Raw genomic sequence first — 13,801 nt, forward strand, 5'->3', positions numbered from 1 at the left:
TTCACGCCTGAGACTTCCCCTCTCTGTCTCTCGGTTTCATTCCAAAAGCCACCGTAAACCCCCCTTTAAATCACATCAAAGCACTATTCACCCTTTATTTAATATTAATCATCTGGGAGCAGTGGGACTACTTTGAGGAAATGAGCCGCAAACTCTCCCCAGATGAGCCTCTTCCTGAACCAAGAGTTAAATTCCCATTCTGCCCTTACCACTTCGATATATCTGCAATTATGCCATTATCTTTTGATTCCTTCCCATTTTGCCCCTAACACTTCAACGCATCTACTATTATGCCATTAACTTTTGATTCCTTCCAATTTTACCCCTTATATCAATTTTAAAGGACTATTCTATCCCTTTTTTATATAAAAAAATTTGGCGTTATTACAGGTGGCTTGCGGCAAAAACCAAGGGGAGAGGAGAGGGGGCGTACGGCACAAGGAGAAGGGCTTGAATACCCTAGGTGCTGCCCCCTCTTCTCCTTAAAAAGGATGTGGAGCTCCAAACATTTAGGAGCTCCAAATTAAATTCCTTAAGAGGGGCACCGGCCCCTCTTGTTGCCGCACCAAGATCCAAAAGGAGGAGGGGCGTGAGCCCCTCCCTCTTGTGTTGCCCTAGTCCTCCTCTAAGGAGGATTAGGAGGCCCCTATTTAGTTTAGTCCTAATCTCATTAGGCTTTAACCAAATCATGAACCATTTGGGTTTAATCTAGGTAAGTCCTAATCCAATTAGAACTCAAATCAATTATGACTCAATTGAACTCTTCAATCCTAATCCAATTAGGAGTCTTGTTAATTCATTAGATTAATAATTAATTAGGACTTAAGAAATCCTAATCCAATTAGGATTTATTCAATTTTAGTCCTAATCCAATTAGGACTCTAATTTGAATCCGAAGTCCTAATCCAATTAGGACTTCTAGGAATCCTATTCTAAGTAGGAATCCAAATTGAATTCAAAATCCTAATTCAATTAGGACTGTAGGAATCCTACTCCAAGTAGGACTCCCAGTCCTAATCCAATTACGACTCTAGAAATCCTACTCCAAGTAGGATTTGTGTTTAAGTCCAATTAATTAATTTTCATTGTTCCTTCTTCAATTTATTATCAATCGAATTGATTACTTGTGATTCATAATCACGTTTCAACCATCGGATCAGTCAATACCTCTAGTGTGTGCGATCCCATAGGTTCTATTCTGACTGGTAGTGAGATATATTACGATCTCTATCATAATATCATTGAAAACTCCTTTCAATGGGTTGGAACGATTCCAACTCAACTCATTAGGATTTATCGATCATCGAGATATTTTCTGAGTCTCACCATCCACCAGTGATACCTAGCAGCATGTAGTAGCTACCCAGCAGAATGGAATGATGAACCTCTAGGTGCAGTTATCGTATGATATAGTCCTACTATCGTGGATCCCTTTAGGACGGAGGTCATGGACAACTCGTTAAACCTCATCGTCTGTCATATGTCAAGATTTATTCGACTTGAGTTCGAGAGTGGAAAACTCTTTCTCCACTTTGCATACTACCCCGGCCGAGGTCTTACGAACTCAGTCTTATAAATCACATAGGATCTCTCTTTATCTATCAAGGTCGATAGATTTCATATAGGTGCATACCCTATTCCTACAGTGAACCTATTGCAGCCAATCTACACTGCATGGACCGTATGTCTAGAGACCATGTATACGTGCAGTCAAACTACAATAACCTCACTGTGAGTAGCCGAAGCACCGCAGGTCAAAGGATCAGTCATACTACTGCAACATCAAGCAAGTCACTGACGAGTGGATAGACATCCAAGTGACTTCTTGTCTTGGTCATGCTCGGTATCCTTGTTCTTTAACAAGCACCTGCACTATTACTTCAGTGTCGCCACACCGTGGACTCGAGTCTCGTCCATCCACAAGGAAAGCAATGTGTGCACTGATCTCATTGGATCGATCACCGTTCTCGTGATGATCCATTGATCAGGGGCATTCAGAAATTAATCACCAATGATGCATGGCTCAAATTCTTAACTCTTAAGAATATGCATCATCATCTTATTAATTCTTAGACGATTTATAGATACATAAACAATATGAATGAAAAAGATGCCCTTTATTTATTCAATAATAAATAGTCAAGTGTAAAATTATGTCCTAGAATTAACAATGTGTCAGCCAGATTGGCTTCTAGGGCATACATCTAACACCAATATCTCTAAAAGAAAGTAGGTGAAAAACTATCTGGTACTAGAGCTTTGTCCTCTGCTAGGGGCCCAAACCGCATCCTGCACCTTCCTCTCCGATATAGGCCAAACCAAAGTCTCATTTTTTGCATCACCTATCCCAACTTCCGGCGTCGAGAGCTGGCCAATGTCCGTAAAGTCCCCCTCCTCCATCCATCTGAATCTAAAAAGGTCGAGCAACACCCTACTGATTGCCGACTCTCTCTTCACCCGTTGACCCGTCTCATCTCGCAACGACCGAATCATACTCCTCTGCCTCCTGATGACCGTCGACCGATGGAAGAATCGGGTATTCCGATCTCCCTCACTGACCCACTAAATCCTAGATTTTTGTCTCCAAAAAATCTCATGCTGTCGCAAGAGTGAGTGATGTGTGGCAAGAAGCTCCCGCAAGCCAAATATATCAGGCACCGAGAGGTCACCTCCTGGTCTTCTCTTCCTTGCAGATCAGCAATCGAGGCCTCCACCTCCTCCAACCTACGGAAAATGTTGCCCACAACCTTTTGATTTTATCGGTGAAGCCACCTCTTGGTGAGCTCCAGTTTATGCAAGACCCTCTGCAAAGCATCGCCACGTATCGGCAAGCCCCAAGCTGCCCTGACAATATCCTATGATTGGGGGTAAGACAACCAAATCTTCTCAAAACAGAAGGGGGAATAGTGGCTGGAGCCTGAGGCTGTAGAGATTAGCAGCGAACAATGGCCCGAAGAAATCCGAGGTAGGTGTCTCACCTAGTAGGTAGAGAAGCGGATGACCCAATTTGGGGATGCCATGGCCCTGTTGATCCGCTCCCATACCCTAGCTCTGCTAGTTTGATTAGTGCACCACGTGAAGCGCGGCCCAGTATAGCCAAGGTCCACTAGATCATTTTGCGACACGAAGTCCCGAAAATTCCTCCTATCTGCTGAATCAGTGAAAGCCCTGCCCCCCCCCCCCTCCTTTAACTAGGGCCAGGATGCAATTAAAATTGCCTACTATGGCTATCGAGATGCCCTGAGAGACCAAACTGGTAATCTCATCCTATAGCACTCTCCATATCCTATAGCCCGTGCTTGCGTAAACACCACATAGCACCTATGGGTCTGCACTAGGTTCAAAGATCACCATAATTACCTGCTAGGTGCAATTACGGAATACGTCTACCGTTGCCACCCTCCGCTTCCACAAGACCAAAATACCCCCAGACAGCCTCTGGGATTCTATCGCAAAGGATTTTCGGCATTGCTGTACACGGTGAATACAATCTCCAGCCAGTCGCATTTCACACAAGATGCAAATCTCTGGACTATTAACCTGCAACAATCTTCTAAAGGATGACATAAAGAAAGGCTTGGTTGCCCCCCTACAATTCTATGCTAGGATCTTCATGAACAAACTCCTGATGGTGCGGCCCCGAAGTCAGCCTCCCCCTGAGCCTTGGGGACCACCTCTACCTCATGAGTCAACCTAGCCCGCTACTCGTCCTCCTCACTCGCGCCCAAGACTACCCGCAACATTGCCGCCTTGACTTGTTGTACCATTGTCGGATGATCCCCCGTCGCCCTACCACTGGTCCCCTTACATGCACTCCGGTCATTGTCTCGGCCACCCCCCAAGGTAGTTGCAACCCAAGGAGTTTGAGGCTCCCCTTTCTTAGCTTCCTCCACCACGGCCTCCCCGACCGGCCCGATCGTGCCTGCGCCAAGTCTCCCTGTACACCCAATCCTGTGTTAGGGCTGCTAGCTACGGGGCACCCGTCACTAGCTCGGGGGTCCCCCGAGACCGACACTAGAGGCAAACCCTTCTGTGGGCCCGATTCTGGGTTGCCTGCACTGAACCAGAGCAGAGTTCCTTGCTCAAATCCTGACCCTTCCTTTTGGTCGCCCGCTGTAGGCCCACTGTGAACAACAGGGCCCTGAATAAACCCGGGCCTATGGACGTCGGCTCACCCGCTTCGGGCCCTTTCACTGGGCACGACCCGGGAAGACCCATGTCATACATAAAAGGCGTGTGCGGTGCGCCTTCCTCAGAGCATCCAGCAGGCCCATTCTGGGCCTGCTGGGTTGAGAACTCTATCGCTCGGATCGTGCCCAAGGTCGACTCAGCTGGCCTGGGCACCCCGGACCCAGTGCCAACTTGCGCACCCGACGCACTAGCGTGGCGACCAGCGGCGAACCCGCGGCCCTATGGGCCTACCGTGCTCGCCGTGTGCATCGCGCAGCCCGCATGGCGCACATCTTGATCAGGCCCCGACCCACGCTGTTGTCTCGACCCGCGCTACTCGAGCCCATTCCGAACAGTGGCCCAAGGTTGTTGGACTTGCCTAGCTCGCAAGTGCCCATTTCAATGACTGGGCTAGCCCATGGCCTAGACGGCCTAGCTTCGTCCGCCCCCGTCGCTGAGTCAGCTAGGCCAGTGAGCGAGTCGAAAGTCGAGCCGCCTTGGCATCTTCCCTGCTACGACTCAAACCCTGACTCGCCGCCCACCATCAATGGTGGAGCTTTAGGTGGCGAGCGCCGGAGAGCCACCTTCGCCGGCTTCTGCCAGCCGTCCAATTTCGGCGAGAACTCGGGCGAGCTCAGCCATGCCACTGAGGAAGGCAGCTGAGGCGACTCGGGAGGCGCCTCGGTCGTCTTCCTCTGCCTCAGCTGACTCTTCCGTTCACAGCAGCCGGCTCCACCTCGCCGCTAGCTAGAGACCGAAGATCACCCCCTAGACCCCCCTTGGAGCTCAACTCTAGGGCTCCTGGGTCATCCCCTTCCCCTCTGGTCACTAGGCTGTGCTAGGGGCCGCCCAACTCCACTTCATGCTCTGGCACTGGGAACTCGCACTCCGCGCCCTGGTGGCCTATTCTCCTGCACCGGGAGTAGTAGTCCAGCACCGCCTCATAGATGAAGAGCTGCCACAGCACCTTTGTCTCCCCCCAGATTTGAATTCCAGAGAGGAGGTGCTCGGTGGTGTCAATCTTCACCTTCACTCGGACGAACCCCTAGCTTGCCTGAGCTCCATTGCTCCATCAATCACTAGCGACTGCCCTGCCTGAGATGCAATTCGGAGAATGGTCATGGCCGACCAGTACTCTAGCATCTATTAGGGTAGTCGGAGCCACACAACCGCTGACTTCACAACGTCGACTCCGGGCACGAAGTCCGACTTCCACTGTTCCATAATTAGAAGCTGACCCCCACCACCCATGGGCCCTCTAAGAGAGCCCAATCCTGGTATGATGTCGACCGGAATCTCAGGGCGAGGTGGTCGTCAGCAAGCAACACTGCCACCACCTCCCCTTCTAGTTTTCCTGGGTTGCCATATCTTTGGCCACCCATTCGGCTGACACTCAGCGTTCGAGAATTCAGACCACCATTGCCAGCCCTTCCCATTCCCGGCAAGAGGCCTCGATGGGTTCCTCCAGCAGCTCCAACATCGTCAAGAACCGATAGCGGAGCCTCTCGACCTCCGCATCGGACCGCAAGCAGGTCACCTAAGGACCCAGCCTCACTCGAGCCCCGGAACCTCCCCCATGCACCGGATGCGCACGCTGTCACCCTTGGCAGCCTCTGCCACCATCTTCCCTGAGGAAGAAGAAGACTTACCTGTCCTTTGCTCCATTGGACTCATGCACGGATTTGGATGCGAGCAGCCCCCTCCTCTAGTCGGTTCGGTCGTCAATTCCTCCCTTCACCGAGCAGAGGAAGCCCCCATGGCTCGCTTGAGCCTTCCACTTGAAATGAAGAAGAAGGCTCTTCTGGTCGAGTAAGAGAGACTTTTACTTAACAATAGTTGTCTTTGTTGGAGAAATGAAGCAAATACTGGCCGTAATTGGATGACTACTCACATTATGGTAAGATTGGTTGGGCGGAGCATTTCTCGTAGTGCAACACCATAGGTCTTGCATGCTTTTCTATCAATTTCTGCTTCAAAACTTGGATGCTAAAATTCTCTTCTCCTACGGTGCTGCAAATGCCTGTAAGCCTCTTCGAGAAAACAAAGTCTTCCCTATTCCTTGTGAAGTAATCCTTGATTGACTCTTAGCTGGAGGCAAAATCTAAAGTTTAAGGAAAAGCGGCCATAGAGTCGAACTCTCCATTAGTCAGATAGATGCGATCATCAAAGATTCAAGATTTTTGGTCGGACCAATTCAAGCAGCAAACACCCTAAGCCCCACCGACCGTTGGGCACCAAAGTGGCCGAGCAGCCTCACTATGATCCTTCAACGGGTCTTTTGCTCTGCTACGACCGCTGTGAGCACCGCTCCAGCCAGCCAAAGCACCACCTCAGCTAGTGGCTACCCCTCCGAGCTCCGCCGGAGAACTAGCCGTTGGGTTTCTCTCTCTATGCCGGACTTTCTTACTCTTACTAGCCGTTTCTTACTCTTACTAGCCTTTTTTTTCTTCTAACCAACTTATCTTTCTTTAGCCCTCTTTTTTGCCTATTGATAATACCGCCGATCAAATCTTCTAGTTGCTTGCTTAATCCCCTTCTCTTTTTTTCTTTCTCTGTCTCTCTCCTTTTCATCTCTCTCAATCTCTCTCTCTTATGGATCCAGCCCCTAAATCTGGCCCTTTCCTCCTTTGTCTCTCTCACCGATGCAACCCTAAGATTCCACCATTGGTGCCCCTCCATCTACTCCATTTCTCTCCCCCATAGATACAATCCTTTTAGTGCTGGTTGGAACCTACCAAATCTAGCCTTTGTCCTCTCCTACCTCTTTCTCCCCATTCAGTGCAATTATTATTGGTAGATGACGATACCTACAATGTGAATAATCTAGGCGAGGTAGACACGTGCCCTCAATTTTTTTTGGTGGGGAAGAAAAGTTAGGAAGCAAAGCGATCGAGTTCTTTGGTGGTTGGCCATGCTCTATTGTGATTCAGTGGCGAGTAGATTATTATCTGAATTTTGAAATATGGTTATCAAAACTCGAATGATGTATAATACTTGTATGGAGGGGGTTTAAAATTTTGAATTTTGAATTTCATCTCCAATGTTAGATGAATGTAGGAGAATTTTTTCTCCTTTTTTTTTTTTCTTTTTTTTGTATGTTTCTTTATCTTAATAAAATCTAAGATGGGTCCTCCCTCTCTTTTCATAGAAAAAAAACGGTTTCTCCATTCCCTCGCTCTCGCATCATCGTTTCTAAAGGAGAAGCTTGACAAGCAGTTTCTTAATGGCTCATCAGTCCTTAATTGAACTGGGAAAAACTGGAAAATAGTAGCTCAACAGCCTGAAACTATATATCTGTTATTCTTAGCATAACAATAACAGATGCAACTCAACTCAAAATAATTATTAAACAAATAATCAAGCATAGAAGAGTAATGCAAAATAACAAAAAATGGCACCCTTTTTTTGTCTTAAGAGCATTTCAATGCAAGATGCTCATGTACAAAGAGTTTAAAAGGGAAATTTTGGGAGGGTAAACTCCAAATGATGACAAACCAGTCAGCCAGCTTGGGGAGGCAATCAATACTTGGCGAAGAACTACTGAGAGGGAGCATAGGACCATCAAGCCGCAGTGATTTGGCTAGGAGGCGTGAAAAAAACTAGTGCTCGAAGAAACGAAGGATCCTTTTAAAATGAGAACAGGAGTAATTTTGTTCGTAAATTACGTTAAACCCACCAAATGATGAAGAAACAGCTATCCAGTCATCTTTTAGAGTTATTCTAATCCCAGGAGATTCTTGCAAGTAAAACTACATTTCTCAGGATCTATTCGCAAAATTCTGGGTGCAATATGCGAAAGCCCAAATAAGAGAATCTACAACCACCTCAGTTAGATACGCGCCTAGTTCCATTCTAGCAATCAAGTTCCTTCCTTTCATATCACTACAAGCAGGTTGTGATGGCGAGATTGCCGATGAATGTTATCAGCTCAGCCTTCAAAGATCAGCAGCCAAATGTACAAAATTTCAGCTATGTTGTGCAATCAAGACGCTCAATTTCAATCTATTACAGCATATCTTCCTAGTATTTCTGAAGTTTCATCAAACAGGAAAAAACATGGTAATATTTTTTTCCATTTCATAAACTTTATTTATCAAGATTCGGCCAATGTAACACGCATTCCTTCAGGTGTAGCCTTTATGTAACCTAGATTCCTCAGCTTCTCCACCAGTTTCCTCTCTGCAGTTGCCTGAAACACGAGTACCACATAAAAACATCATCAGAGAATTGCTCATCCATAAAACTTTTTCATAGTAAATGATAATATGCATTATGAGAGACTGATTCAGCAATCTCATCATCTCAATACAACTAAAAAGGGAACAAATAAAGTGTTTCCAGATATCATGAAAATTGGATACTCAAGTGCCTATGCATACTGTTGTGAGAGAAAGGGATCAAAGATTACCTCAACCATGGGGCTATCTTTCGGAATGTTGCATGCCAGAACTATACTAAGACCAGTCTTCAGTCCTGGCAGAAGGCAGAAAATCATCAGTCACTGAATGTCAATAAAAGAACATGTTACGCAACATTACATAGCTGTAACTATACCTAAACGACGAGCAATGCTGGAACCAGTGTTGTCAGAACTGCCTCCAATCAAAGAAGTAACACTCACTGCATTGTTCTACGAAATCTCATCCAGACAGAATACACATCAGATACTTGGAAGAGAAAATTAACTGCAACAGTATCAAATCAGGAGTCTGTACATATTTGATTACCGGTCGAGTGGCTGCAGCAGCATATAGATGCCCAAATCTTGCAGTGTTGCACCCAATCCACACATAGATCTGCACCAATTATACAATGTGACAAGATTATTAGCAATTTTAACAGAAATATACAGTATCTGACACCAAGAAAGATGATGAGGTAAGTCAAAGAGAAAGATTGCTGAATGAGTATAGAAAAGTGGAGATAAAAGTGCCAACATTCCATTCAAGTAATCTCCATCTGTACTATCAGCAGTAAGCAAACAAGATTGCTAAGAAAGCACCTGGAAACAACGACTAGAAAGCCTATCCAATAGAAAGAGGTTAAAAAATTGCAGAAAATGGCTTTGGGAAAGCATCTACTGGAAGTACAACTTTTAAGAATTCGAGATCTAACTCCTTATGATGTAGTACAAAGACAGGCCCAAAACATGCTAGGTATACAAGTTTGTCTTGTTCAAATCAAGGAAGAAACTTTAAAAAATGTGCTGCTTTGATTCTGTGCAATTTATTGATGTATGAAATAACAGACAATTGCTAAAATCCAATGCACCAACTACTCATACTTCACTTGCATATTCAGTTTCACTTACACCGACAAACCTCAGCATTCAGGATATGGCATAAGCAACCAGGCCTCATCCCATCAAGATGGATTTGGTTATGGAGCATAACTCAGATTAGAGGATGTATATCTGAATTTCTTAACCTCACCTGCACTGAATCTTGTTCCATCTCCTAATATTGCTTCTTTGAGTTTTCAATCTCTTATCCATCAAGCATCCCTTTCTGCTACTGTGTGTATCATCCAACATTATTTTGTTGAAAGTTTGAACACTTTCAGACTCAGTTAAGTTTTTCTTTTTATTTTTTTTTTGGTCAGAAATACAGTTAGGCTTTTTTATTTTTTTAGAAACCCTGTAATGAGTTGTGAATTTAATTTTCTATTATTTTACAGTATTTTTTACTTATGTTTCTTATCTAATTTTGCTTCCTAAGTTTTTGAAAACACCGCTTCTCACGCAGCTTTCAATTTCAGTTTGGGCTAGTAACTTTTTGCCAGATTTGATCTTAAGCTGAAATTGCAGTCATTCTCAGACACTACATAGTGATAGGCTTATACTGCATCAACGATTAGTTCTTAACAATTTTCAATGTTCCTTTTTACACTAAGAATTTTGGACCTATCTAGTCAGGATGGCAAATGGAAATCCAATTATTTGGGCAAATCTAGTTGTTTAAGATAGGTAATCAAGAAAGGATCTGAATCATTTAGATCAACATCTTTTATTCTACAAGGATGTTTTTTGTGCATTTAGTCTATTTAACCAGGAAAGAAAGGAGTAATTTTTAAGCAAATGTGCGAGCATGTAACAGCTGGTTGAAAAGATATTTCCAGCATAACCATGACAGACAACCATAAAACGACATGCTTCGGTTTAATTCCGATTTCCAAGTGTTCCACTCTAAGCTCCATATGAGATACTTCCAGCATCTTAAAGTTTAAGAATCCTCTACAGATAACCAACAAGACTTATTCAACCAACATTAAGAAGGTTGAATGAGGAATCCAAGTCCATTTCTTTGACAATAATTTTATAATGAGTACAGAGTTTAAAATTTTTGAACATTCCACTTTGTTGATTACGTTCATAGCAGATAAAAATCAAGCTGTTAAAGTAATCAGGTTAATTCACTAATTGTATGTTTGACATTTTGATAGTAAATGGAGGTGAAATCTTTAATTCACTAGAAGGCTTATAAATTTTCTTGTTCCTTTCTTTCTGCATCATGCTTCAACATTTTCAGGTATCATATTTTCTTTTCATCTGACACATATTGGCTTCTCTAAAACTGAAACCATATGCTGAAACCAACAATAGATGGTTCTTGGGTAAAGGGTTAAAGAACAATAGTCACGAGCACATGTAGACTCCAATTAAAATACCACAAAACATACCATTGCTCAGCATTAAAGAAAATAAACATGGTAACCTAAAAGCTGATTTCTCAATCAAAGACATTCAACCAATATCACCGATAGAATAGTTAGAACTAAGTCCAAGCAAATTAAATTAAGAGTTCTTGAATGTCAAACATATATGAAGATGGCTTACTCTATTATGATCTAAGAATCTAGGTTACAGCTGGATTCAGCAAAGCAACAGCAAACATTGAACAAAGCAAAAGGAGAAAAAAGAAAAAAAAAAGCAAGAGAGTCAATAACATGATCCACAAGCTAAGCAGTAAAGTATACAATAAAGTATACAATAATGGAGGTACTAGACCAAGAATACTTGCAATGTGCTAGAACAGAAAAAACATGACCTGCTTTGCGAGCTTTATGATCTGAAAGTGAAGTGTGACATCATGCAAATCCTCTGTAAAACATGTGATCTGTACATCACTATCTATTGCTTGATCTTCCAGTATCTTGCCTTTCCCATTGCAATGAGCATCTGTACTAATATGCTGTGCTGAAAAATCCAGATTCAACTCTCCTGAAGCCATAATCAAATGGACCTGTAAGTGCTGGAATAAAACAAAAAACAAGAAGAATTTGGTAAGACATAATACAAGGCAATTGTCAAAAGCATGACTTTAATGAGAGAGCAAATCAAAAGTAATATACATAAGAAAGATGGAGGCTAGATTTGAATTGAAATCAAATCAGCGACAAATTGCTTCCAGGGTAATGCATACTGTCTCCTAATATGCTCATCATAACACAATTTGGAAAGTCTATAAGATATAATCTCCCAGCCTATTTGAAGTGTTAATTTGCAAAAGGCTTGGTTGCTAGAGAAGATGTTACTCATCTAAATGAGACCCACACTACTAAAATTAACCCGACCACCCAATTGAAACTAGCCTTGAAACTCTATTTAATAGGAGTTCATTGAGTTGTCCTTTAATTGGGGCAAAAACTAAAGTTGTCTGCTTTTACTGGCCAAAAATCTTCTGTTTGCTTATTTCCATGACAAATATGTTCGATAAACTATAAAATGTTCAAGTCACTTCACTAATGCTGACAAAAACTATGCTGGAAAAAACATAGCCAAGCCAGTTTCTGGTTGTCTTGGGTCAATCATAATAAGAGGATGTTTAAGATTCACTCAACTTTGAGCTAACCTCAGATACATTTCTTCGAGGTCAGCTTGTAAACCATTTGAACAAGCCAATGTTTTGCACCAAGACACAACTTAAAATGTCTTTTAAAGCTTATGTAGTATGGTTAACAAGAGGAGTTACAAATGCAGCTTAAGCTTGGTTCTTCTTATACTTGAATGAGTTTGACCAAGACTGATTCAGAAGAAAAGCCCATACTCTTCACGAGCAGCTCAGTTTATTTCCATCCCAGGTTATAAGGGTTATTGGCATGCCACTTGACAGCTCCACCAAACAGTTTCTCTTTCCCATATCAATATTAAAAGAAGACACATGCGAACAAGCAAAAGTATAACTGAGAGTCAGATTGGAGTCATCACATCAAACTTAGGAAAGTTAAGATCCAGGAAGAACAAAGTTAGGAAGGAGTTTGGACAAAGCAGGTTCTATTTTCAGGATTGATGTACGCATATGTGTTCTAGAAAGTGGTATTCTGCATCACACAGTTAGCTTCGATTAACATTTTAAGAGTTTTCATTGTTACATCTTATTTCAATAACTATCTTTTGTTTCATCTCTAGGAAATTCTTCATTATCGCATGAAAATTTTATAGAACTTTTTCCTGAAGAGGACATTCGCATTCTTCTCTAATTCAGACAACACTTTTCGATTAAAAATTAGAGAAGAATTAAAAAAGCAGTAAAACATGGACAGAGTAAAAAGGAATGAAATTCTAATCCAACCGGAACCTAGGGTTCCAATTTCTTCGAGAGATGGAAGCAGGAAACAGGCAGAAATCAACAAGAGGGGATTCTCACCAGGTTGTGAGCGGATTGCTTTGTCACCGGAAGCCTATCCCCACCAAGAACCAAGCCCGAACATCGGTGGAACGCCGGCTCTCTTCAGCGAGTGGCAGCATGCAACGCAGAGGGAATCGGTGGGAGGTTACTGGGATCTTGCTACAAGACTTTTATCTATCATATTTAACTTATTCTAAAGTTAACATCTGACCGTCCAATCAAGTGAGGGCAAAATAGTAATCTTGCTTCTTTAAACAACTCCAAAAATGCGTCTTATTGCCCCAAGCCATGGTGGCATTTCAAATTTTTACAACTTTCTGATAAATGAAAGCTGTGAAAATTTTCGCACCATGGATAAAAAGGTTTGTGGGCATCTTCCAACAAGCTAAAGAACTTCATAGTAACTCCTACGATCATGGCTAATTAGAGCAACCTCAACATCACTCTAAACCAAAGTACACCATTTCAGTACCGGACATTGTACTAGTTTTATTTTGTTACTGTGTTAATACATCTGGTATAGAGACTGGTTCAGCATACAGAGTGTCAGCAAGTCCTCCATATAGCATTACCAATTTAGTATCTATACAATACGGTATATTCTGTATCGTCTAGTTCGGAATGGTATGGCGTATCTTGCACTAAACAATGTTCATGCGTGGATATAGATTGTGCATCAGTCCTTCAATACGACCCATTACCTCATCTGCTTCATTTGTCTCATTGACTAGTTCTCAGATCCTGGCTTTCTCTACTCTTCCAATTGCCTATACAACCAACAAGTGTAATTCTTCATAATCCCATACACGTACATATCAATTTCGATATCTACCTGAGCCGTAAAGCTTCGATTCACATATTGTCTACATAGACATATAATCATGTCTTTCTCTTCACTATTCACAAATTCATGGTCAACTAATTCCTTCACCCAATTTGCTCCTGTCATCAACTTCATCCAAATTTTGTTTACTTGAGCCATTTGCCAACAACCAACCAGATAT

At 42.9% G+C, this 13,801-nt stretch overlaps 1 protein-coding gene across 1 annotated transcript; it reads right to left on the minus strand.

Annotated features, from left to right (window-relative positions):
* Positions 1 to 8,142: 8,142 nt before the first annotated feature.
* LOC103696769 (proteasome assembly chaperone) lies at positions 8,143 to 12,955 on the minus strand. The gene is made up of 6 exons (XM_008778483.6): positions 12,816 to 12,955; positions 11,217 to 11,420; positions 8,898 to 8,966; positions 8,725 to 8,800; positions 8,579 to 8,643; positions 8,143 to 8,359 (listed from the first exon to the last, which is right to left on the minus strand). Exons 2-6 carry the CDS (start codon positions 11,397 to 11,399, stop codon positions 8,264 to 8,266), a joined length of 489 nt encoding a protein of 162 aa, XP_008776705.4. The 5' UTR covers positions 11,400 to 11,420; positions 12,816 to 12,955; the 3' UTR covers positions 8,143 to 8,263.
* Positions 12,956 to 13,801: the final 846 nt, after the last annotated feature.

Source organism: Phoenix dactylifera, chromosome 13 (assembly GCF_051530095.1).
Source record: "Phoenix dactylifera cultivar Ajwa chromosome 13, Ajwa_hap1_PhDact_Kaust_v1.1, whole genome shotgun sequence".
NCBI lineage: Eukaryota > Viridiplantae > Streptophyta > Magnoliopsida > Arecales > Arecaceae > Phoenix > Phoenix dactylifera.